This window comes from Neovison vison, chromosome 1, assembly GCF_020171115.1.
Source record: "Neovison vison isolate M4711 chromosome 1, ASM_NN_V1, whole genome shotgun sequence".
NCBI classification, from domain to species: domain Eukaryota; kingdom Metazoa; phylum Chordata; class Mammalia; order Carnivora; family Mustelidae; genus Neogale; species Neogale vison.
In genome coordinates this window covers 102,959,062-102,986,981 of record NC_058091.1, presented here as the reverse complement: position 1 = coordinate 102,986,981, position 27,920 = coordinate 102,959,062, and the positions used below count along the sequence as shown (strand labels likewise).

The 27,920-nt window shown below is 36.7% G+C and overlaps 1 protein-coding gene and 1 pseudogene across 2 annotated transcripts in view; one reads left to right on the top strand and one right to left on the bottom strand.

Moving 5' to 3' along the window:
* Window positions 1-394: 394 nt before the first annotated feature.
* The window catches only part of ZNF451 (zinc finger protein 451), a 104,975-nt gene continuing 77,449 nt past the window's right edge, over window positions 395-27,920 (bottom strand). Inside the window, exons 11-15 of one of the 2 annotated variants that reach the window (XM_044253485.1) lie at window positions 24,158-24,301; window positions 22,935-23,065; window positions 21,398-21,584; window positions 12,372-12,440; window positions 395-1,218 (exon numbers count right to left, since the gene is read on the bottom strand). In XM_044253485.1, coding sequence (XP_044109420.1) covers window positions 1,172-1,218; window positions 12,372-12,440; window positions 21,398-21,584; window positions 22,935-23,065; window positions 24,158-24,301 — 578 coding nt within the window. In that variant the 3' untranslated portion in view covers window positions 395-1,171. The other variant, XM_044253494.1, reaches the window with a different exon arrangement.
* LOC122909395 lies at window positions 9,510-9,876 on the top strand (annotated as a pseudogene).

Below are 27,920 nucleotides of genomic sequence, written 5' to 3'. Positions count from 1 at the left end.
GGAAGCTGACGGTTTAATTAATAATTAAAATGAAGGGGCGCCTGGGTGGCTCAGTGGGTTAAGCCGCTGCCTTCGGCTCAGGTCATGATCTCAGGGTCCTGGGATTGAGTCCCGCATCGGGCTCTCTGCTCAGCGGGGAGCCTGCTTCCTCCTCTCTCTCTCTCTCTGCCTGCCTCTCTGCCTGCTTGTGATCTCTCTCTGTCAAATAAATAAATAAAATCTTTTAAAACAAACAAACAAACAAACAAACAAAAAAACACTTTAAATAATTAAAATGAAGATACTTCCAATGAAATAAACATTTTAAAGGTTAAGGAAGATTACTCCTGAGTAGACCATCAACATTATTTTTTGGAAGAATGTTATGTTTACACAAATATATATAAAAAAGGACTGTTGTTATTAAAAATACATTTAATTCTATGCAAACATTTTGACATCATTCCCTTTAAACTATAGGTAATACAAGTTACATGAAAGTCTAAGCAGGTAAAAGGAATGGAAAAGGTTTCAATAATTTCAAAGAAATTAGGGTTTTTTGTTTTGTTTTTAATTACAGCAATGTGGTGCTCCAGTTACAGCAGGATAATACAGCTGAGTGAAACCCACAAAGAACATTGCCCAGTAAAAGTTTTTAATCTGTTTCCATGATCAGTTTCCATTAATCTCTTCTAATAATCATAAACAAAGATCTCAAAGGTATTCTATATTAGTGCCACATAAGAAATAGAATTTACAGAAAAACTGAGCTATGACAGCTTTATTTATATTCATTTTCACTCCTAAAAAAATAAACTAGAATCATCTGTACAGTACAAAGAAAATTAAACAACTAATGCTATTTGGGAAACATATAAACAATAGTCAAGAGCCTCTCTATTTTTTAGTTCTTTTAACCTAAATATATAAATTCAAAGTTAACTGGAAAACTGCGATAACTATATTAGAATACATGATTTGTATCTGCATTAACATGTATTCTATTCTTCTGTACAATTTGCCAAATAGCACAAAAATACAAAGCAAATATCAGATGCAAAAGCAAAAAAACCATGTTTCCAAATACATTTGTACCAACAGATTTCTGGTCTCCTTTAGAAAACAAACTCAAGAATTGATTATCCTGAGTTTCTTCAAGGCCATGTGATGTTGTGTGGTAATAACTTTACAATTACATTTCCTCAAGACTTCTTCTAATAGCTTCTTCTAATTCCACATCTGCATTAACAAAACAGAGAATTTTAATATTTAGGGCAGAAAACTAATAAACATGCTTTATGTAAATCTCATCAACTACATCTGTCTTTCCGAAAGGAAGGAAATACAAAGTTGAGAAACCTAGGATGACTTGGCAGTTTCTTCATAAAATTTGAGTGTTTCAAAATAATGAGAATCTGGATATAACCTCAGATTGAATTATAGTATGAGCTTACTAAAGAACTTGCAAGTTATTTCCAGTTAGGGACAACAGTCAACAAACTTTTGATATCACTGACAATCACTTAAGGCAATGCATATAAGGCTTACAATAGAAATAGAGAGGCAAAAGCATGAAATGCCAAAATCTCACAGGCATTTAAAATTTTTTTTAAGCTTTCTAGCATCTCCGGTACAGAGTGAAACTCATAGCTATATAATGTCTTGAGAAGCATATAATATATGCATTCACTTAACAAATATTTATCGCATGCCCACTGTATACCAGGCAAAGGAATACAAAAGTAAACAAGAATGACATTCCTGGGTTTACAAGTGGTTTCTCCATTTCCTGGCCTTCACCAGCTTCTCACACCAGATTTATTTCATCCCATCCAGTCCAAAGTCTCTCAGAGGCTCCTTGGTTCACGGGTACCAGTGATCTCTCTAAGATGCAGCTACACCTTCCTCTCAGCTGGGATACTGTGTTATGTTTCTGTAATTTAAAATACTACAGGCTAGTATACACTGTATGTTAAATTAAAGCTAGATTCTAGGTCAGGGAGTTGCCCTAAGATGAATTCTAGGGATGAGGAAACACAAAAAAAAAGCCAAGATGCTCTAAGCAAAGAAAAACAAGTTGATAAGACTTGTAAAAAATATGAAAACTTATTTATAAAGTTATAATAATTAAGACTGTGGTACCAGTTTCTAGAAGATAATATAAGGGAATAGCTTTATGATCTTAGTGTAGGGAAATATTTATTAAACAGAATTTTAAAAAATATTATGGAAAACTATGGTAATTTGGAATCTATTAAAATTACTTTTATCCATTAAAAGACACCATTAAATGAGTAAAAAGGCAAGACATACAGTGGGAGAAAATATCTGCAATACACAAACTTGTACCCTGAAAGAACTAAAAAATTTTCAACCCCCAAAAATCAGTTAAAGAAATCCAAAAGAGGGGTGCCTGGGTGGCTCAGTTCGTTAGACAACTGCCTTCAGCTCAGGTCTGATCCTGGAGTCCTGGGATCGAGTCCCGCATTGGGCTCCCAGCTCCGTGGGGAGTCTGCTTCTCCCTCTGACCTTCTCCTCGCTCATGCTCTCTCTCATTGTCTCTCTCTCAAATAAATAAATAAAATCTTAAAATCCAAAAGAAACTGTTATGAATTTTGAAAAGGCACAGACATAATGGTCAATAAGCCTTATTCATCAGAAAAACAAAAATTAAAACCACACACATAAAAATAACCGTATATACCCATCACTAGCTAAAATTAAAAGACTAATTTAAATGACTGGTGAAAATGTAAATCAATAGGAACTCACATATACTACTGGGACCAAGAAAAAAACCTGGCAAAACCATTTTGGAAAAACAATTTGGCATTACCTACTAAACTTGAACATGAGTAAGCCCACTCCTAGGTATATATTCCCAGAAATATGCATATATGTTCATTAAGAGAAATGTTCACAGTAGCATTATCTACAATAGCCAAAAATTACAAAGCAAATTATCTAAATAGATGAATTGTGTAGGTATTAGAAATGAAGAAACCAAAGCTACATGCTAACATCTGGATGAATCTATAAAACAATGTTGTTTAAAAGGCATCTAGGGGTGTCTGAGTGGCACAGTTGGTTAAGTGTCCAACTCCTGGTTTCAGCTCAGGTCATGATCTCAGGGCCTCAAGACGGAGCCCCGTGTTGGGCTCCATGCTCAGCATGGAGTCTGCCTGGAACTGTCTCTCTTTGTATCTCTCAAATAAATAAATAAATCTTAAAAAAAAAAAAAAAAAAAAAAGGCATCCAGACATAAAAGAATACAGACCATGCTCGTGCTTTCCAATATGATAGATACTGACTCTATGTGGCTATTTATATTTAAATCAATAAAAATTAAGATTCAAGATTTAGTTTTCCAGTTAAGCCACATTCAAGTGCTTAATAGTTATACATGACTATTAGCAACCAGCTACATATACAGAATTATTTTCATCATGACAGAAAATTCTTCTGGGGCGCCTGGGTGGCTCAGTGGGTTGAGCCGCTGCCTTCGGCTCAGGTCATGATCTCAGGGTCCTGGGATCGAGGCCCGCATCGGGCTCTCTGCTCAGCGGAGAGAGCTTCCTCCTCTCTCTCTGCCTGCCTCTCTGCCTGCTTGTGATCTCTCTCTGTCAAATAAATAAATAAAATCTTAAAAAAAAAAAAAAAGAAAAGAAAATTCTTCTGGACAGTGATAAGTCTGTATGATTCAATTTAAATAAAGTTCAAAATCAAGCACTATTAAACTAGTATTTCAAGACATGGTAGAGTTCACTGACAACTGGGAAGGAGTGCAGGGAAAGTAACTGGAAGAGGGAGTGAGGGGGATACTTCTAAGGTACTGGTTGTTATGGTTGAATTATGTTCCCCCCGAAACATATGTCCAAATCCCTAGTACCTATGAATGTGATCTAATCTGAAAAGAGGGTCTTTGCAGGTGTAATCCATTTAAGATGAGGTCACTAGGTTGAGCGCTAATCCAACACAACTGGTGTCCCTATAAGAAAGAAATGCCATGTAAGACACACAGGTAGAAGAAGAATATGGCCACATGATGATGGAGGCAGAGATTAGAGTGGTACATCTATAAGCCAAAGAGTGCATACAATTGTCTATTAATAACTAAAAGCTAGGAGAGGGAAAATGGCCCTCATAGATTTAAGGATGAATGGATAAGAAATCTCAACAGAGAAATCAATCTGTTTTTTAAAAAACAACTCAATGAAAATTCTAGAACTGAGAAATATATTTGAACTGGAAAATTCACTCAGCTTAACAATAGAGAAGGAAGGGGAAAAAAAATTAGTAAACTTGATGGTTGAACAACAGAAATTATTGAACAAGGGGGCTCCTGGGTGGCTCAGTTGGTTTATTCTGATTTTGGCTCAAGTCCTGATCTCAGGGTCCTGTGATGGAGCCCTGCATCGGGATCCATGCTCATTGGGGAGTCTGCTTGTCCCTCTGCCCTTGCTCCATTTGTGCTCTCTCTCCCAAATAAATGAACCTTAAAAAAATAATAACAGAGAAAAAAGATTGGAAGAAAATGAACAAACCTCTGGATAAATTTAAGAGACCTAACATATGTATAACTGGAGTCAAAAAAGAAAAGAAGAGAGACCAAGTGGGGCAGAAAACTGTTAAGAAATAATGGTTGGAAATTTCTAAAATTGGGGAAACAGGGGTGCCTGGCTGGCTGATTCAGAATTTATAATACCTGTAGATGTAATACAAATGGCAACTATAGTAGAGAGACTTGGGGGCAGGACAAAACTAACCTATGGTATTAGAAGGTTTCTACATTTTTTTTTTTTTAAGATTTTATTTATTTATGTGTCAGAGAGAGAGCACAAGCAGGCAGAGTGGCAGGCACAGTCAAAGAGAGAAGCAGGCTCCCCGCTGGACAAGGAGCCCAATGCGGGACTTGATCCCAGAACTGTGGGACCACAACCTGAGCCGAAGGCAATGGCTTAACCGACTGAGCCACCCAGGTGTCCCGGAAGGTTCCTACATTTTAGATAAAGTGGAGTATAGTAGCATTCAATACACTATAAAAAGCAAAAACTATACACTGTAATCTAGAGCAAACATAAAAATTAATACAAAGGGCTAAAAGCCCATAGACGTATTAAAAGTAAAAACTGGGATGCATAGTGGCTCAGTAGGTTAAGCATCTGCCTTTGGCTCAGGTCATGATCCCAGGGGTCCTGGGATTGAACCCACGTTAGGCTCCTTGCGCAGCACAGAGCCTACTTTTCCCTCTGCTGCTACTCCTGTTTGTGCTCTCTCCCTCTCTTTCACTCTTAAAGAATAATAAATACACAAACAAATAAGTAAGATAGTAAAAACTAAATACACACAATACAGTAAAATATAGTACTATAATAATCCAAAAGAAGGTTCAAAAGTAGGAACTAAAAGATAAAAGAGGGGACAAAGAAAAAACAAAATGGCAGACAAGAATTCAACCATGAAACGAAATTACATTAAATGTTAAGACACTAAATAATCCATTCTTTAAAAGTAGAGATTGTTACAGTAAATCAAAAAGTAAGATCAAACTTCATGGTGTCTATAAGAAATGTACCTCTCCCTCTCCCAATGCCTCTTACCTCCACCCATATGCTCACTCTCAAAAATAAATAAAATCTTTAAAAATATTTTCATGATTAAAGGTGTTACCAGAGATAACATTTCATAATGAAAAATGTGTCAATTCATTAGGAAGACACATCAGAAATACAAAGCAGAATTTTCCAATTAAAAACAGAACTTCAAAATATAAAAGTATAAACAGAATTAAAGAGAAATATAATCTATAATCACTGATGAAGAATTCATTATCCCTACTGCAATACCTGATAGATCAACTGGATTAAAATAAATGAGTACAGATAAAGATTTGATATCAACCACCTTGGCCTAATTGATATTTATAAAGTATTCTACACAATTAACACAGAAAACACATTCTTTTCAAGTGCATATGTAATGTTTACCAAGACAGACGACATGTTGGCTGATAAAAATCTCAATAAATTTAAAAAAGATTAAAAGTTTTAAAGAGTATATTCTCTTACCATAACAGAATTAAATTAGAAATGAATAGTAAGACATTCAAATATTTGGAAACTACACAATATACTCCTAAAGAGCCAACAGGTGAAAGAAGAAAATCCAAGTTAAATTAAAATATTTCAAATTGAAATATCTTTCAATTTCAAACAGCAAAAATACAAGATGTGAAAAGTCATGGAACATGGTAAAAGTAGAGGACTGACAAAATTGTCTGTGGGCCAAACCCAGGCCAAAGACAATTTTTGTAAATAAAGTTTTATTGGACATATCCACAAGCATTTGTTTATGTGTTATGTATGGCTGTTTTCATACTGTAAGCTTAAGCTGAGTAACTGTAGCAGAGACAATGTGAACTACAAAGTCTAAAATACTTACTACCCAGTTTTACAGGAAAAGCCTGTTGACCCTGGCTTAGAGGGAAATTTATACCTTTAAATGTTTATAAATGTATAAATTTAAACCTTTAAATTTAAATTTGATGTATTTTCTCTTCCTTATGGTTTTCTTAATATTTTTATCTGTAGATTATTTTATTGTAAGAATACAGTATATAACACATATAACATACAAAATATGTATTGACTATTTTTTAAAAGAATAATTTGAGAGAGAGAGAGAGAGCGAGCAAGCGCATGCACAAGTAGGGGAGGGGCAGAGAAAGAAGGAGAAGCAGACTGTCCCCTAAGCAGAGAGCCTGCAGTGGAGATCAATTCCAGGACCTCAAGATCATGAGCTGAGCTGCAGGCAGACACTTAACCAACTGAGCCACCTAAATTCCCATGTATTGACTATTTTTTGTTTTATTTACTGCTTATTTTTAGAGAGAGAAAGAGTGAGCATGTGTGAACTGGGGGAAGGGCAGAGGAAGAGAAATCCAAACACACTCTGAGCTGAGTGTAGAGCCCAATCCAGGGCTCAATCCCAGAACCCTAAGCTCATGACCTGAGCCAAAATCAAGAGTTGGACACTTAATCAGCTGAGCCACCCAGGTGCCCCTACAAAATATGTATTAATAAACAATTTGTTATTGGAGGCTTCCAGTCAATAGTGGGCTACTAGTAATTAAGTTTTTAATTACTGTGGGTGTGTCAGTGTCCCAACCCCATGCTGTTTAAAGGTCAACTATAGTTTGGAAAAGTAACCATATGGACGACTGTAGCCTTCAACAAAACCACAGTCTGAGGAAGAGAGAGATATGATTTTCAGAGGTACTACAGTATTTGCATACCCAGTTTTCAACAACAAAACACAAAGAATACAAAGAAACAGGAACGTATGGCCCATTTAAAGGGGGAAAAAATGAGTTAAACTGTCCCTGAGAAAACCCAGACATTGGACTTACTAGACTAAGACTTTAAACCAACTGTTTTAAATATGTCCTTTTAAAAAAAAAAAAAATATATATATATATATATATATATATTATTTATATATTTTTAAATTTATCTTATTTTATTTATTGTATTTATTTATTTAAAAATATTTATTTATTTATTTGACAGAGATCACAAGTAGGCAGAGAGGCAGGCAGAGAGGAAGGGAAGCAGGCTCCCTGCTGAGTAGAGAGCCTGATGAGGGGCTTGATCCCGGGACTCTGGGATCATGACCTGAGCCAAAGGCAGAGGCTTTAACCCATTGAGCCACCCAGGCTGTGTGTGTGTGTGTGTGTGTGTGTGTATATATATTTCTAAGAGCTAAAGTAAACCACAGACAAAGAACTAAAGGAAACCAGGAAAACAATGTGTGAACAAAATAAGAATATCAATAAAGAGACAGAAATTATGAAAAGCCACCAAATAGAAATTCTGGAGCTGAAAAGTGCAACTAAAATCAAGAATTCATTACAGGAGTTTAGCAAATTTAAACAGAAGAAAGAATCCGCAAACTTGAAGACAGGACAAGTTATCCAGTTTGAAGATAGGAAAGAAAAATGGAAAAAAGCAAGCAGAAGTTAAAGGACTGGTAAAGTACCATCAAATGCAATAAGATATGCATTATGGGAGTCCAGAAGAAGAAGAAAGGGACAGAATGAATGTTTTAAGAGATAATGGCCAATAAATGTCCCAAATTTGATGACAGATATGAATCTACACATCTAAGAAGCTCAACAAACTCCAGGATGAAACTGAAAGTGATCCATACTGAGACACATTACAGTCAAAGCATCAAAAGCCAAAAATAACAAAAGCTGCAAGAGAGAAGTAACTCATCATGTGTAAGAGATTCTCAGAAAGATTAATAGCTTATTTTTCATCAAACCACAGATGCCAGAAGGCAGTGAGATGACATAGTTAAAGAGCTGAAAAAAACCCTTGTAAATCAAGAATTCTACGTCCAGCAAAATCAGTCTTCAAGAATGGAGAAATGAAGACCTCCCTAGATAAACAAAAGTAAGGGAGAGTCTGCTACTAGTCTTGCCTTTTAAGAAATGCTAAATGAATCCTCAGGTTGAAATGAAAAAACATTAGACAATAACTGAAAGCTTTATGAAGAAATAATATTTGTGGGAATTTTGTCTGTCTTAATTTCACTCTTTGAAATAGAGGTAATTATAGTAGAATAAGAAAGAACTCAGTAATAGGAATTATAATACTTACACATGAATCGTGCTCCATCATTTTAAGATTATGAATCTGGAAGCAAACTACTTAAGGTTTAGAAGACTTGTTATGATTAGAGTCTTCTCTCTTACCCTGTTCTTTAAACTGGCAACAATATGTTTTACTATTTATAAGATTAAGAATATGATGACTGCTATTATCTGAAGAAACTCTTAGGCAAATCACTGACATTTATAGAAAGATGGTTTTGCAATGGCAACCACCCACATAATGATGGTCTTTTTTCTTTTTTAGTGGATTGAGTGAAGATACCTCTAAGTAGCCATTCTCCAGAATAGGCCTTAGATGCAGATAACAGTGAATAATAGTAATGATGATGATGATTAAAATCACAATAACAGCAGCAGCAACCAATACATGTACAGTTTACCATGTACCAAATTATTCTAGTTAAGACAGGTATACTAGTATTCCAAGTTTTTAAAATGAAGAAACTGACATACAGTGAAGTTAAATGACTTGACCAACATTACATAACTCATAAGTAGCAGAGCTGAGTTTTAACTAAGACAGTCTGAGTCCAAAGTCTGCACTCTATATCACCACACTATGTGTCCTCTATTTCCCCTGCCAGTATACAAAATAGATTACAGAGGATCTTTATGATTGGCATGGGTAGTCAGAGTCTGATATTACTCTACAGAGAAAAAAAAAAGAATGAAATAAATCATGGTGGTGGGAGGGGAGGGGAGATAAGGGAAGTAACCCTTCCTCAAGGCAAGAGTCACAAGCAGATTTATCCTGCCTTTTGCTACCATTTGTCAGGCATTTACGTGTTGTGTTGGGAAGGAAAGAATGAAAAGAGCCTGAAGTTATTTAGCTTTCCAACCAGGGCCCAGCAGAATGGCTTCTGCGAAGAAGGGTGGCGAGAAGAGCTGTTGTGCCATTGATGAGGTAGTGACCAGAAAATACACCATCAACATTCACAATTGCATCAAGGAGTGTTTCAAGAAGCGTGCCCCCTGGGCACTCAAAGAAATCCAGAAATTTGCCATGAAGGAGATGAGAATTCCAGATGTGCACATTGACACCTGGCTCAACAAAGATGTCTGGGCCAAAGGAATAAGGAATGTTCCTACCATATCCATGTGTGGTTGTCCAGAAAACGCAATGAGGATAAGATTCACCAAACAAGTTCTACACACTGGTCACCTATGAACCTGTCACCAATTTCAAAAATCTACAGACAGTTAATATGGATGAGAACTAATCACTGATTGTCAAATGTATAAAACTGGAAAAAAAAAAACTTTTTTGAGTTTTGCTATTAGGTTTGGACTAAAATATCACTTTGCTTTCATGCTGTAGGGTCAATAAAATCACCCACTCTTCTCCCAGCCAAATTGCCTCTATCTTAATTTCTCCGATTCAGCTATAGAGAAGTGGGTCCTCATAGCTCTAACATGTTCGGAGTTTGTTACAAGTTTACTCTTCAACAAACAATTATTTGGGGCTAAACACTAGGTGCTAAGTGGTATTGAAATGAAAACAACAACAAACATAATCTTACTTCTACAGGAGATAAGACAGAAAAATTTTAAATCTACTTGATATGGTACAGAGGGAGCCTTATGAATGCAGTAGTTAACTCTCTTTAAGATGGTAAATCTAGTACTGACCACCCAAAAATGTCTACAAAATGTCAGTTCTCTATGGTTCAACCTAAGAGATGATATTTGAGCTAGTTCTTACTGGGTGAAAGGGGAAAAAGAAGGGCATCAGAGGAACTGTGGAAGAGTCCTACCCCTTAACTTACATGGAACACTGTGTTTCTCAAACTTATTTATATAAAGCATCCAAAAATAAAGCACACATCTAACACTTTGATTTCTCAAGTTGATTTTTCCTACCTCATGATAAATGGTTAAAAGTTTAGAGAATCTTTTCTTGAATTCTTTATAGTAATCCTTTTGCCAATCACAAAAATGTAGAAACTCTTCAAATCATAAAATAACCATAGATAACAAAATGTTAGAAACTCTGGTGCACATTGCATTATACTTATCTCAGATTTCCTGGGTTAGCTAGGAACCATAAAAATGTGAAGGCTTCCAAGAGTGGTTATTTAAAAGTTATGATTTTGGGGGCACCTGGGTGGCTCAGAGGTTAAAGCCTCTGCCTTCGGCTCTGGTCATGATCCCAGGGTCCTGGGATGGAGCCCCGCATCAGGCTCTCTGCTCAAGAGGGAGCCTGCTTTCCTCTCACTCTCTGCCTGCTTCTCTGCCTACTTGTGATCTCTGTCAAATAAATAAATAAAATCTTAAAAAAAAAAAAAAGTTATGCTTTTGTGTGGCACCTTCCATGGGATTAGTCATGAGTGGCAAATAAAGGTTCCCAAGTCTACTGCTTAGTAGACTTGGTATTTAACTTTTAGTGGCCTTGATAAACAACTTAGGGGGCAGGTTATTTATTTATTTAGGTTTTATTTACTGAGAGAAAGTGTGTGAGCATGAGCAGGAGGAGAGACAGAGGGTGAAACAGACTCCCTGCCCAGAAGGCAGACCAACACAAGACTCGATCTCACAACCCTGCGATCACGGCCTGAGCTAAAGACAGTCACTTAGGAAGGCAGATGCTTAACCAATGGAGCCACCCAGGTGCCTCCAACTCCCCCCCCCCTTTTTTTTTAACTCACAAAAGTTCTTTCACTTGTTTAACTCATTATTATGTGGCCACTAAGCAGTGAGCTAGATCTTGAAAAACCATGTTGGGAAAACAAGTTGGTCAAAAAACTTGCTTCCAATTAGGCTGCAGATTTACTGCCAACTTTGTTTAACCACTGAATTTTGGCTATAAGAAGAAAGATTAGAGTTTTCTACTTCATTGAGTGGATGAATAAATTTCACTGCCAGATTCAAATTCCCAAACTCCTAATAACACAGGGCTTTAGTATGCTTTTAATTAAACTAATTACATTATGTGAGCGATCAAGCAAATACACAGAAAATGAATCAGCTGGGCCATTTTGTCTATGTTTGTTAAGCTACATTTTCCTCCCTATTTTCTAGTCTCCCCATTCTTACTCTCAAATCTCCAACAACAAATACATTATTGGAATGTATATTAAGGCTTCTACTGTTGTTCTTTAATGTTAAAGGTGCCAGTATAATGGTTTCAATTCTTCAGTGAAACTTAAACTAGTCTCTAAAATCATTTTTTCCCCCCATGGTTATTAAAAAGCAGTCTGTTATGAAAAAACCAAAGTGAATAAATGGGCATACAACATAATCAAATAGTAGTACAGCCAGGAAATGATTTGATATGAGGTTAAGACAAAAGTTCTTTTTAACCTTTGGAAGAAAATAGCTTTTCCTTTAAGAAGGAACAAAAAAATTAATTTATAGAAACAGTCCATTAATATTCACATATAAGTGCTTGTTTTCATAATTCTACTGCTTAACTTTTAATACTCTTAATTTAATACTACTCAAAATAAAGAAAAATTTGGAAACCAAAACCTTCTCCTAGCCCAGGTTTTGCAAACTTTTTCTGGAAAGGGTCAGAAAATATTTTAGGCTTTTGCCTCTAACTCATCTTATACCGGAAAATGCAAACTCTCCTTTAAACAAGGAGACAATGTTTTTGAAATACTGGGGTAGGAGGGAGTAGGTGAAGATGAGAGCAGGTGAAGAGGCAAGACAGGGAGCAATTAAAAAAAACCACAGATACAGTCAAAGAGAAAAAGGATTAACTTCATTAGGTTACCTTCTGTGGATCTCAATTCTTCTTCTATTGAAGTATTTTTTAGACCCAGGTTATCATCACTGTCACATTCTGTAAGGCAGAATCAATAAATGCAAATGTATTTCCGAAAAAGTTATTGTGCCCTAACTTACTTATTCTCAAAGAATATTTTTGATGACTTCATCCATACCCAAACTTACTAATTACAATTCATTAGTATTATACCATTTTCCTTGTAGGTTTGCTTTTTAAAAGTGCTTACCAAATACTACTTAAAACAAGTGGGGGGGGAGCTAATAAAATAAGTCAATTCAATTTTAGCTCTATATTCAAACTACTTGAAAAATTCATTTTAGCACACTGTTGATTAAATTCAAAATTCTATTATTTAAAAAAACTGGAAATTAAGAAAAGCTAGTTTGCTTGTTTAAATCTAGCAAATAAATTCCAAAGTTTAATTTGCATGAAATCATCTTAGAAATTTTTAAGAACGGTAAGATAAAATTCTTATTTTGAAAATCATGCATTCATTGCTATAGAGACCACAGGTTTAAATCAGCAATGCCTCTTTGTGGCATAAACTCACTCACCTGACATCTTATACACTTTTATACTGAAAAACCTAAGTCTATAAAAACATTGACTGACCAGGTATTGCGAAAGTCACTTAAAAATTTGAATCAGTGACCAAATACTGGATTTATCACTTTAACTACATTTAAGTAAATATATATACCATAGTAAGTGAATCAGGGTTTAAAAAACTGAATATAAGTCATATGGACATATTTGATTCTGTGGAACACATGTAAAAATTCAAATATACATTTAAAAATTAAAGATTTTTTTAGTGTTTTTAAATGAAAACCACTTATTTCGTTTATATTTCTTTGCTGCAAAAATTTGTTTTAAGTCATCTTTTTGCCTTTTTGGTTTTTTATAATGTTATATATATTTTTTTGTTTTTTATAATGTTATATAATGAATTCAAGTATTTCAAGCAATGTTTTAGGGAAATAAAACATTGTGCCGACAATTTGAAGAACAACAAATTAAGCCTTAAAACATTAGGAATAAAGAGAAAGTACCCAAAGTTCCTGTTATTATAATACAAAGTTAGTGCCAGTCAAAAGTAGCATGTCTTAACTGGACTAAACAATTCATCATTGCATACAAGGCCTAAGGCAAAACTGTAGGTTTGAATCACAAAGATCAGCATGATTTTCAGTTGCAAACAGTAAGAAAGGTTTCCTTTCCCTCAAACAGCAGCACCCTGTAGAGCAGAGAAAATCAAGAATATTCTTTCCTATTTTCATTACCATAAAAAGAATCATATCATATAGATTTTTCAGGATGGGGCCCAAAGTGACAACCTGCAGATAGTATCATTAACAGGCTGAAGAAACAATAGGCAGACAGACTTTTAAAATTAAGTTCAACAATTATTTTATATAATGCCTCCTGGACAGAGCATGATGCTACTTCAATCAGCCATATTTTCACAGCATAGCTAATCTTTTATATTTGGTATTAAAGATGGCTTAAAAAAATTGTGTAATTGGAAGATGGGACTGGGAGGGAGACAAACCATAAGTGACTCTTAATCTCACAAAACAAACTGTGGGTTGCTGGGGGGAGGGGGGTTGGGAGAAGGGGGGTGGGGTTATGGACATTGGGGAGGGTATGTGCTTTGGTGAGTGCTGTGAAGTGTGTAAACCTGGCGATTCACAGACCTGTACCCCAGGGATAAAAATATATGTTTATAAAAAATAAAAAATTAAAAAAAAAATTTGTGTAATTGGTATGGCTCTACGGATACCAACCATACTTAAGGCTTCCTTCCACCCATTCATTCCAAAATGAAGACATAAAGTAAAGAGATTTGACAAAGTCCTAGGTCCCGTCATGTCAAGGAAAAAAAATTCTCTTATAGTAAAATCTGTTTTCAGTTTGAATTCACTAACTCATAACAGCCTCTGTTCAAGTTCATCCTTGCAATACCAAAGAAAAAATACTCTAGGTAAGTTAATACTTTACATAAAGCTGCAAGGAAGATTTTTAACTTCTACAGAATATAAGCAACTTTTTAAAAACACACAAAACTGTTTTTAAAAAGAAAATTTTACATAAATCAAGTCAACGTTCTTCAACTAAGTTAGAAGATAGAGCTAGGTTCTGTTGTATTTAAGCCCCCACAGAATTTTTTTTTTTTTTTTTTGGTTTTTGGGAGAATTTTTCATGTAAGCAATTGTCACCAATGATCTCATAAAAAATGGTAATGTAGAAATTCAGTCACAGAAAAGTGGGGCTGAGATAAGGGCTTCTTTTATTATGAGATGAAAGAGAATTTAGTTCATTGTGCTGATCACTTTCCTTACCTATGTTTAATATAGAATCAGCAATATCAGAACCCATAATCAAATCTTTTTATTTTCTGCCCCTCCCATGCATCTTTATTTATTTATTTTTTTTTTTAAGATTTTATTTTATTTATTTGAGAGAGAGAGACAGTGAGAGAGAGCATGAGCGAGGAGAAGGTCAGAGGGAGAAGCAGACTCCCCATGGAGCTGGGAGCCCGATGTGGGACTCGATCCCGGGACTCCAGGATCACGCCCTGAGCCGGAGGCAGTCGTTTAACCAACTGCGCCACCCAGGCGTCCCTCCCATGCATCTTTAAATGTTATTTAAAAAGCAAACAAAAAACCAAAAACCCAATTCTTATATTTGGTATCTTTACACAAACTCTGCAATGTCATTACACTGCAGCAAAAAGTCTCTCATATTTCTCAAGGAAATGGTTAGAATCAATGATTCACATTCTCTACATCATAAAATCAGACATTTTTGTCAGTAAAAGCCTGTCTTAGCAGAAAATACTGATAAAAAGAAAAATACTTGCAGATAACTTATTTTAACCTTTTTGGACCTCTGCTCCCTCATCTATGAAATGGGATAACCTAACACATCCTACCTCAAAGTGTTGCAAAGAGAAATAATGTGAGATGGGAGTTCTGCCTCGCCTCTGACTCAGCTCTGGGCATGGAGTCTGCTCTAGATTTTCTCTCTCCCTCTGCCCCTCCCCCTTCCCTCTTTTTTTTTAAAAAAGAGTTTCCCTTTTATTTTTTGATCTTTTTAAAAGTAGGCTCCACGCCCAACCTGGAGCCCAACGTATGGCCTAAAATCACGACCCTGAGATCAAGACCTGAGCTAAAATTGAGCTGGATGCTTAACCAACTGAGCCGCCCAGGAGCACCCCCGTCTCATCTTTAAAATACTCTAAGATTTTATTTATTTATTAAAGAGAGAGAGGGAAAAGTGGGAGAGAAGGTGTGAGAGCATGCAGGAGGTAGGGGTAGGAACAGAAGGGAAGGAGATGGAGAAGCAGACTCCATACTTAGTGAGGCGCCAACTTGGGGCTGGATTCCATGATCCTGAGATTATGGCCTGAACCAAAACCAGGAGTTGGTAGTTCAACCAACTGAGCCACTTGGGCACCTCTCTTCTTTAAAACAAAAATTTTAAGTGACAAGTTATATCCACATCTTTGGAATATGACTCTTGAGTTAGAATGAACATATATATTTGTGAATAAAATGTAAAAGGTCTAAAAGAAGAGAAACTCTACCTGGCTCCTCTGATTAGAATTACTAGAAAGGATACTAGAAAGTGTCTTGACAAGTTTTAAAACGGGGAGATGTACACTATAACACAGAAGTAATGAAGGATAAGGGGGCCAAAGGTGTAAGTTAAGGACAAATTAATAGATGTTTTAATATTTCTGCAGGGTTTTATACATTTATCATAGTTGTAATAAAAATGCTTGTGCTGGAATCCTGATGCTTAGGAGGAGAGAGAATTTTTATACGGCAAAAGCCATGACACATTCAATCTCAAACTCAGTATAAAGGCTTACTTTGGGGGCGCCTGGGTGGCTCAGTGGGTTAAAGCCTCTGCCTTCAGCTCAGGTCATGATCCCAGGATCCTGGGATCGAGCCCCGCATGGGGCTCTCTGCTCAGCAGGGAGCCTGCTTCCTCCTCTCTCTCTCTCTCTGCCTGCCTCTCTGCCTACTTGTGATCTCTGTCAAATAAACAAATAAAATCTTAAAAAAAAAAAAAAGGCTTACTTTGCTACAGAAAGTAAATGATTTATCCTAAGTCAGAGATCTAAAAAAAGCACCAGTAGTAAAGCTACGTGGCTGTTCCCTCCATGCCAAGCAAAAAAGTAACACCTTATGGCCAACTGACTGGACATTCATATATAGAATCAGCCTCTCTGAATCGCTTTATCTTTACTGAGATAAACACCTCCTGAAAAAACCTTCAAATTAAAAACTGGCAATGACTAAAAATAAGATATCACATAATCACTGATTCTCAGTGATTCCTCCTTGTTTATATTGGAAGCGCCAGTTTAATATCACTTTCTGGTCCAAATAATGGAAAATTTCTGAAACGTTAGAAAGAAATAAGAGGTTCAGGGACGCTGGGTGGCTCAGTCAGTCAAGCATCTGCCCTCAGCTCAGGTCGTGATCCCACGGTGCTAGAATTGAGTCCCACGTCTAGCTTCTTGCTCAGTGGGGAGCCTGCTTCTCCCTCTGCCTGCTGCTCCCCCTGCTTGTGCACACGCTCTCTCTGACAAATAAATAAAATCTTTTAAAAAATTAAAAAAAAAAAAAAGAGGTTCAAACTTCTATCATTTGTTTATGCCACTGAGATTTTAAAAAACTGGAAAATCAGCAGACTGTCTCTAAATCAATGATTAATGTAAGAGAACTCACTAGATGTTACTTACAGTATGAACTTTTGTAGTATCATGGAGAGAGTTTTGTGGTATGGTTTGGTAATTAGGAGCCTTGGGACCACAAGTTGCATGTGATATTGTATATACATGTTCATTTTTGAGGAAAGAAGCATAGAAAGTTTTTGTCAGAGTCTCAGAAAGATCCACTGATTCACACCCCAAACCACACAGCCTTAGGAAACTGGTTGTTAGATAACCTAAGATAGGAAGGCTGTGCTAATAAGCTAAAAGGAAGGAGTTATTCTGGCATTCTTACAGAAACAATGTGTATTTGTGGACATTGAGAAATCTTCTAAGTCCCAAAATATATCAAGTATCATTTCTAAAAAAACACTATTATTCAGGCGCCTGGGTGGCTTAGTGGGTTAAGCCACTGCCTTCGGCTCGGGGCGTAAGCTCAGGGTCCTGAAATCGAGTCCCACATCGGGCTCTCTGCTCAGCAGGGAGCCTGCTTCCTCCTCTCTCTCTCTCTCTGCCTGCCTCTCTGCCTACTTGTGATCTCTCTCTGTCGAATAAATGAATAAAAAATCTTTAATTAAAAAAAAAACCATTATTCTACTATTTACAAAGCCATTTGTTAGGAAAGTGATGGAATAAAGTCATCCAAGGATTGCTCTTTGATTTTCTCATTACAAAGTTCACGATTAGGCAATCTGATGTCTTTTTTTTCTTTTTTTAAGATTTTATTTATTTACTTGACAGAGAGAGATAACAAATAGGCAGAGAGGCAGGCAGAGGCGGGGGGTGGGGGGAAGCAGGATCCCTGCTGAGCAGAGAGCCCAAATGACCTGAGCCGAAGGCAGAGGCTTAACCCACTGAGCCACCCAGGGGCCCTGGCAATCTGATGTCTTTAAGTCTTCCATGAGGAAAAAAAAATTGTCTTAAACTGAATCTGAACATACTGTGATTCAGTAAGACTTATTTTTTTGAATTTTAGAATTAGTTACAAAAGCATCTTCAAATCTAGGTGTAAATGAAATATCATGATTTAAGGACTGTACCCATCTCTGGCACTTCGTTTTGATAATTCTCATTACTTTAAGAAATGTAGTGGCTATAGCACATGAAAAGATGCTCAACATCACTAATAATTAGGGAAATGGAAATGAATACCACAATGAGATACCACTTCACACCCATTAGGATGGCTATCATCAAAAACAAACAAAACAGGGGCGCCTGGGTGGCTCAGTTGTTAAGTGTCTGCCTTCTGCTCAGGTCATGATCCCAAGATCCTGGGATCGAGCCCTGTGTTGGGCTCCCTGCTCAGTGGGAAGCCTGCTTCTCCCTCTTCTGTTCCCTCTCTGGCTATGTCTCTCTCTGTCAAAAAAATAAAATCTTAAAACAAACAACCAAACAAAACCTAGAAAATAACAAGTGTTAGCAAAGTGTTTTTCTACATCTTTGCTGGAACCCTTGTATGCTCTTGGTAGAGTGTACAAGGTAGGGTACATCCCTACACTCTTGATAGGGATGTAAAATGATACAGTCGCTATGGAAAACAGTATGGAAATTCCTCAAAAAAACAAAAACAAAAACAAAAACAGAACTAGCTTATGGGGGGCGCCTGGGTGGCTCAGTGGGTTAAGCCGCTGCCTTCGGCTCAGGTCATGATCTCAGGGTCCTGGGATCGAGTTCCGCATCGGGCTCTCTGCTCAGCAGGGAGTGTGCTTCCCTCTCTCTGCCTGCCTCTCCATCTACTTGTGATTTCTCTCTGTCAAATAAATACATAAAATCTTTAAAAAAAAAAAAAAAAAGAACTAGCTTATGATCCAGCTATTCCACTTCTGGTTATATACTCAAAAGATATAAAAGCAGGGTCTCGAAGAAATATTTATACACCTATATTCATAGCAGCATTATTCACAATAGCTAAAAACATGGGTATAATGCCAAGTACCCATCGACGGACAAATGGATAAGCAAAATGGAGTCTATACACATAATGGACTATTATTCAGCCTTTTTAAAAGGAAGGAAATTCTGACCTTTGCTAGAACATGGATGAATCTTGAGGACATTATGCTAAGTGAAACAGGCCAGCCAGAAAGAGACAAGTGCTGTATGATTTCATCTGTATGAAGTCCTTAGTCAAATTTCTATAGAATGGTGTTTTTCCAGGCGTAAAGAAAATGGTAGTAGAGAATTACTGTTTAATGGATATAAAGTTTCAGTTTTGCAAGATGAAAAGAGCTCTGAAAATGGATATGGTGATGGCTGCACAAAATGTAAATATAGGTAACACCACTGAAGTACATACTTCAGTATGGTTAATTAAGATGGTAAATCTTATGTTCTGTGTATTTTACCACAATAAAAACTATTGGAAAGAAAAACTAAGGAAAAAAAAAAGCAGTGGCTTGGAATACTTTCTTACGGTAGTAATAATAAAAATAGCTACTACTTATTGAGCACCCACAGTACTTTTACATGCTGTGCTAGATACCTTATACATATCACTAATTCTTACAACTTTATAGATATAAAAAGTGAGGGTCTGAAAAAGTTGACTAACTTGCCTGAAATCACACAGTGAAGCAGCAGCAAAGTTAGCCCTGAACCCAAAGCCCATGCCATTCTTTATGTACTGTACGACCTCTGCATTTCACAAATTCAGAATAAGGTACACAGGTATCCCCCAAAAGCAATAAATTCAAAAGAGCACTGAATATGAATGAATAATTAAAAAAACACCTAGTGCACAGGGGTACTCAGAGGGGAACAATCAGTATGTAACAATAACCTGTATCTTACCTCCAACTCTAATGTACCCATACAGACCTACTTATATGCAGCTCTCATTCCAAATAAAGTTGGTAAGAAAAGCAAATCCATAATAGGTTTCACAGTGACAATTACAAAAGAGATGTTCCCCAAAGCAGCAGCATAGGAGATGGAAAAAAGGGTTCATCTTGGGTGGAAAAGATAAAAATTTAAGTATTTTACAGGATATTAAGTAGATGTTGTTAAGGACTGGGGACAGGATGTCAAAAGAATAAAAGAAAAAGGGATTAAAAATAAAAAGCAACAACCACAGATAAGCAAATAGATGACAACAAAAATTACAGAATAGGAAGATAAAATCCAGTACTAAGGCATGATATAAATATGCAAAACAGAGTCAATTTTCCTTTAAAGAGCAGAGCTGGCCTAGTAGATTAATGAGTCCTAATTTTGCAGAAGTAAATTCATCTACTGTAATGCAGTGATGACACTGAAATTCTTCAGAATGGGTATTCAATCAAATTGTGGCTCCAAAAATGCTCAAAGAAAAAACTTAGAGCATGTAGTAAAAATGCCAAAAACAGATTTTCATTGATGTCATTCATCAGTATCTCCAAATCTGTCATGGCTGCAAATCATGAGGATACTTAAAAATTTGTTTTCTTCTACCCACATTTATTTCAGAAATTATGAAAAAAACTCATCTGAATCCCTAGAATTACATCCTTTCTTAAATACTTGTTAGTGAAACTGAACATAAGCATACCCTTTCACTGAACAATATCAGAAAGTCAGAGAAGAGAGTGTAAATCCTGGGAATAGGACAGGAGGTACCTACTCCTTCCAAGGAATTAAAGATCTCTCAGGACTTCATTTTTGTTCCTGTCAACCTCTTAAAATCATCTTTTTTTTTTTTTGCCATATTATTATTTATTGCTTTCTAGTTTCACCTATAAGCAATTAGCTTTCTGAAAAAGTGAAGATGAGCTTGGTATTTTACAAGCAGTGAAAATCTGGATTCTGAGCTTTGCAAAACTGCACTAATGTATTTCAAATCACAAACATATATTTTATATACACGAATACAGATTTTATCTAATAGGTCAGAAAAGGCTCCAGAGGGGTGCCTGGGTGGCTCAGTGGATTGGGCCTCTGCCTTCTGTTCAGGCTCATGATCCCAGGGTCCTGGGATCGAGTCCCACATCGGGCTCTCTGCTCAGCGGGAAGCCTGCCTCCCCCCCCCCCCGCTTGCCTACTTATGATTTCTCTCTCTCTCTTTGTGTGTCAAATAAATAAATAAAATCTTAAAAAAAGAAAGAAAGAAAGAAAGAAAGAAAGGCTCCAGAAAATTCTAAACCCTAAAAAATAAGAGAAAAGGAAAAAATAAGTAAGAGAGAAGTATGAGAGCACGATGCTTTAGTGAGCAGCCAATAGTTCACTAGTGGACAGCAGTTTATTGGTTTCTCTCAGCAGTGAAGTCTCCTCCTCTTGGGCGGTTTGCACTGTGACTGCAGCTGCGTACCTTTGGTGGTATCAGATATGCTATTTAACAAGGCACACATCATATCTCCCTCTAAATGGTGAGGGTTTAGTATATGTGCTGGCCTCTGGGTCTTCTTAAATTGATTCTCTAGCTCCAGAAAACCTTGATCTCCTGAGAGGATGGTGAAAGGGATTTGCTTGGGTAGTTGTTCATCTAGACGGCCAGCCTAAGGTGGAATAAAATACATGTGTTGACAGAAATCAGTACTTGAGGTTTAAATTAAGTTACATCTATTTCAGAATGAACACATACCTAAAAAGGTATATTTACTTATTTTAAGATTTTATTACTTTTTAGAAATCAATCTGTACACCCAGTGTGGGGGCTCAAACTCAACCCTAAGATCAGATCAAGTGTTGCATGTTCCACTGATTAAGCCAGCCAAGCTCCCCGGCAAAGGTATATTTAGCTTGTGTTCTAGCTCCCACCAAAGTATAAAGATCTCCCTCATAAATAAATGAAATATGCAATGTTTAATCAAATGTAGCCATCAATATCAATGCCAGATATTTTATATGCCACTAAGAAAGAAAAAAACAAACAAACAAACAGAAACCTGGAGTGCTATAAGGGCTACACATTTAATCTAAGGGTAAATAAGAAATAAATTTGCCATAGAGAAAGGGTAAGCAAGGTAATTTGCATAACTCAATCTCAGCACTGATAAAGGGAAAAGGAAATGTCTTATGGTTTAAAATGTAAGCAGCAGCTAATAAGTTTGCAGAGGGGGCACCTGGCTGCTCAGTCAGTAGAACATGTGACTTTTGGCCTTGGAGTCATGAGTTAGAGCCCCATGTTGGGTGTAGAGATTACTTAAATAAATAAAAAACTTAAGGGGTGCCTGAATTGCTCAGTTGGTTAAGGGTCCAACTCTTGGTTTTGGCTCAGGTCATGACCTCAGTGTTGTGACACAGCTCCACAATGGGCTTGAAGCCTGCTTAAGATTCTCTTTCCCACCCTCTCCACTTGTTCCTCCCCACTCTCTAAACAAACAAAAAAAACCAAACTTTTAAAATCATACACAAAAATACCAAAAAACAAATTTGCTGAGTAAATTCATGCTATCAGTGTGACACATAAATCCTTAAGCAGATAATTTAATTTAAAATTGGTCTCAGGCTGGTAGCTTCTCTAGGTAACTGGCAGAGAGAGGAGCAAATGCAAACCACATCTAGGCCAATGGTGATTGTTAAGGTGCCTCCCAATTTCAGAGATGTTAAAATGTGAAAGTATCTTAGCATACATCAAGTATAATGTCATCTCTTGATCATCATTCTATAAATAGTTAAGGGTCTACAATGAGTAGCTGACAGTCTGCTAGGAATTGGGGAAAAGCAGTAAATAAGTATAATATGAGTCCTTGCTCTCACTGTCATAGGTAGAACCTGATGTAGAAGGTTTTATGCAAAAATACAGCACCAAAATATACTCTATAGCATCATTATGATCCAAGTAGAAAAGATATTCCAAATGGGTCAAAGGTTCACATTAGATTTTGTATAAAACAATCACTCACATGCATACAGATGGCAAAATCAGCAGCATCTTTTCTTTTACTACAACGAGGATGAAGGAAGAAGCATCCAATCCTATTCAGGTAATTGTAGATCTTACAGTTGTGTGGAGGCTTCCAATTGGTGTTTCCTCCTATTATTTTTAGAAAAGGCATATATGATAGTCAAACAAACAAACAAAAAGAACAGAATACTAGATACAACTGAAAGCTCAATCATGAAAAAACACACATTAGAAAAAAAGTGGAAAAAAAAAACCACACATTAGAGAAAACTTTTTCTAGAGAGTAGATTCTAGATTAGAATGCAGAACTCAATTCGAGTATGGGTTTCACCATTTTGTTGCTTTACAATCTTGGCAAAGTAGGATGACTTCAATCTGCCTATTCATTTGGAAACACATAGGTATATTAGTGAAAATCAAAAGCAGTGTGTGTGAAAAGTCTCTGAATGGTGTAATTCTATAAAACTATATTAATGGTTTTTTAACAAATATGTCAGGGCTACTCAGTGGATAGAAATTATGGGCAATCAGCAAAGCTAAATTTACTAAAAGACTGTACTGGGTAACTTTATCCAGGTCAGTACATTCCTATCTTAAATTCAATCCTCCTCTTTATATGTTTTTCCCTATCAAACATTAAGTTTATTGGATGTTCACTATACCAACTTCCTGTAAATCAAAGAAGTCTCTCCCCTGTTTGGTCAATAGTTTGTAAAGAGATATTTAGATGAATGAACAGTAAGGATGAACTGAAGAGGCAATTATGACATGTTGAAAATCATACTAGTTCTGTAGCCATGAGGCCCAATCAAGTTCAAAGGCTAACTCTACTATTTATTAGTTTTATACTTTGGAAAAAAATAAAACTTTTCAGCATACTTCCTTATAGTTTAAAAGGGAGATAAATATAATAATCAGTAAGCATGGATTAATACCAAGCATAGTACCTGGCACATTGCCAGTGTTAAATAAAGGCTTTTTCAATATGTATCTATATGAGTCACAAACTTTAGGTTACCAAAGAGAGTTCACAGTGACCACAGAGAAATGTGAAGAGAAAAATATTCTAGCAGAGTAGCTATAATGCAAAATGACAATATTCTATCTATGTCTGTATGTTTTAATCAAGGAGGTTCAAGAGCAGTCCTTTAAATGTAAAACATACTCTAAAGGAAAAAAGAGAGAGGGTGTCATCTCAAATGTTTTCTTTATCAACCATACCTTGAAAACCCCAAATAAATGTTCCTTGGTTAAGATGCCCTGGTAGATGACCAAAAAAGTTTGACCAGTTATCAAAGTCTACAAAGACTATATGTGTCATGGTTCGCAGATAATCCAAATCTGGAAGCTCAACGACTTCTTCATCTGAGAAGAGAGAAACATTATCCTGAATTTGTTAAGAATTAACTAAAAACATTTTAATTGCTTAACTTTAAAAGATATTAGAGAGGGGTGCCTGGGTGGCTCAGTGGGTTAAAGCCTCTGCCTTCAGCTCAGGTCATGATCTCAGGGTCCTGGGATCGAGCCTCACATCGGGCTCTCTGCTCAGCAGGGAGCCTGCCTCCCCCTTCTCTCTCTGCCTGCCTCTCTGCCTACTTGTGATCTCTGTCTGTCAAATAAATAAAATCTTAAAAAAAAAAAGATATTAGAGAATATACAAAAATGTTAATCTTGAACATTATTAATTTCTAAACCTTTTAATGAAGTCCAAACTTGTACATGACATGGTATACTGACACCAGATAAAAAGTATTCTCATTTCAAAAATTTTATTATTCTTTCTATATATAAATGCCATTGACCCTAAAGCCTGCCTTTCTTCCTCTAATTTTTTTAAAAAAGACATATTTATTCAGTGTCATGATCAGACTATCACATTTAGCAATTAACAGCATGGGTATAAAAAAATCTTTATTAAAATCCTTTGTTGGAATGCTTTACCCTTTCCATAGAACAAAAACTAAAATAACCTGTTATACAATCAGTTTCAAATATAGTCCTCAAGTTTTTTGCCCATACACATGAGTATTGTCTAGAACATGTCCTCTTGGGATGCTGGGGTGGCTCAGTCGTTAAGTGTCTGTCTTGAGTTCAGATCATGATCCCAGGGTCCTGGGATCAAGCCCTGCATCGGGCTCCCTGCTCAGTAGGAAGCCTTTTTCTGCCTCTCCCACTCCCCCTGCTTGTGTTTCTTCTCTCACTGTGTCTCTATCAAATAAACAAAATCTTTTAAAAATAAAAATAATGTACTGGAGAGGCGCCTGGGTGGCTCAGTCGGTTAATCGTCTCACTTCGGCTCAGGTCACAATCCAAGAGCCCTGGGACAGAGTCCTGCAAGAGGCTCCTTGCTCAGCAGGGAACCTGCTTTTAACTCTGTCTGCTGCTCCGCCTGCTTGTGCTTGCTCTGTCTCTCTCTCTCTCTCTGTGATAACTAAGTAAACAAATAAATAAATAAAATCTAAAAAAAAAAAAAAAGTATTGGAAGACCTAAAAGACAAAATTTTGAATTAAATAACCAAAAACTTGTACCATCCATCAAAATAAAATTTCAAGTTTATCTGAAGAATGTCTCCTCCCCTGCAGCCCCAGCCATAAGTTTGTTCTCTTCCCAATCTAGACTGATTTATTAGTAACCTGTTAAATGAAATAACCAACAACCCTGCTACCATAAAGTGGTGCATAAGAGGTCCTGGTAGCGTACCAGCACTTCCCACCATAAACAGATCTTTTTCTTGGTTCTCTTGTGTTCTTTCCTCTTCCACCATTTTCTAACTCTTGTTCTCCATCCCTTTCACTTCTTTCATACTTCTCTATTTTATAAGGCCTTGAAGTTTCAACTGGTTAGCAATGCAAACCTTAATATTTTCAATTATTTTTTAAATTTTTTAAATTAATTAATTAATTTATTTGACAGAGAGATCACAAGTAGACAGAGAGGCAGGCAGAGAGAGAGAGAAGCAGGCTCCCTGCTGAGCAGAGAGCCCGACATGGGACTCGATCCCAGGACCCCGAGATCATGACCTGAGCCGAAGGCAGCGGCTTAACCCACTGAGCCACCCAGGTGCCCCCAATTATTTTTTAAAATGACTAGGTTTTACTCTGCCTTAACAGAGACTCCCTCAAATATACTACTGTTATCCCCTCCCATTTCTAAGCCACCCATTTTCTTTTATGTTTTCTTAATATTCTTAATAATTGTAGGGGCCCCTGGCTAGCTCAGTTGGTGGAGCATGTGACTCTTAATCTCAGGGTTATAAATTTGAGCCCCACATTGGGTGTAGAAATTACTTAAAAAATTAAAAAAAAAAATTCTTAGTAACAGTAGATTTAGATACTACAATTATTACCAAACACAGATCAACATAGTTTCCCAAAAAAGTAACTGGAAAAACAAAAGCACAAGAGAACATAAAAACAGTGTAACCACTGCTTTATTGTCTGAAGTAGAGCTGAATGGGTCAGTAGCAGCTCATATAATCATTTCTTACATAAAGTATGCCACGACTAAAGATCATACTGAGATCTACACATGCTATAGAGCAAGGCTATATAAACTCAGTAGTTTATAAAAACAGTTAATAAAAAAATTTTAGGGGTGCCTGGGTGGCACAGCTTAAGTATCCGACTGTTGATTTTGGCTAAGGTCGTGATCTCAGGGTCGTGAGATCAAGCCCCAAGTCGGGCTCTGTGCTGAGCATGGAGTTTACTTAACTTTCTCTTTCTCCCTCTCTCTCTACCCCTCCCGCTCATGTGTGCTCGCGTTCTCTAAAATAAATAAATCTTTTAAAAAAAAAAAATCTTGGCCAAAATTTTCATATATCATCATTTTCCCCGCTATATATTATATAATTTACAAGGACCTAATATTTGTTTAAAAGAATATACACTTAAAATTATACTTCTAGGGGTGCCTGGGTGGCTCAGTGGGTTAAAGCCTCTGCCTTTGGCTCAGGTCATGATCCCAGAGTCCTGGGATCGAGCCCTGCATCGGGCTCTCTGCTCAGCAGGGAGCCTGCTTTCTCCTCTCTCTCTGCCTGCTTCTCTGCCTACTTGTGATCTCTGTCTGTCAAATAAATACATAAAATCTTTAAAAAAAAATTATACTTCTGGGCGCCTGGGTGGCTCAGTGGGTTAAAGCCTCTGCCTTTGGCTCAGGTCATGATCCCAGGGTTCTGGGATCGAGCCCCGAGTCAGGCCCTCTGCTCTGCAGGGAGCCTGCTTCCTCCCTTCTCTCTCTCTGCCTGCCTCTCTGCCTACTTGTGATCTCTCTGTGTCAAATAAATAAAATCTTAAAAAAAAAATATACTTCTAAACAAAATTAAAACATACTTTTCTGGCCTTACTTAGTCTTACCACCTGGTGCAAGAAGTAAAGTCTAAAGTACAAAGGAATCTATACCCCAATTTTCTCCCTGGTTTCTTGCTACCATTTGTAACTCTTCTTTTTCTTTTTAAAAATATTTAATTTATTTATTTGAGGGAGAGAGAGAGAGAGAAAGAGCACAAGCAGGGGAAGCAGCAGGCAGAGGGAGAGGGAAGGCAGACTCCTCTGAGCAGGGAGCCCGGATGCAAGGCTTGATCCCAGGACCCTGGGACCAAGGCCTAACCCACCGAGCCACCCAGACACCCCTGTAACTCTACTTCTAATTGCCATTTAACTCTAAGTAATAGTTTTGCTTCCAAGAAAATCCTAAAGAAATATACAAATTCTGAAGTGATCTTTAAGATTTCTCATAGAATAAGGCCAAAATATGAGGATGTGGAGGAAAAGGAATCCTTATACACTATGGGTGGGAATGCAAACTGGTACAGCCACTGTGGAAAACACTATGGAGATTCCTTGAAAAATTAAAAACAGAGTTATCATATAATCCAGTAATTCTACTCCTCGGTAGTTACCCAAAGAATACAAAAATATAAATTCAAAAAGATATACACATCCCTTTGTTAAATGCAGCATTATTTAAATAGCCAAATTATGGACA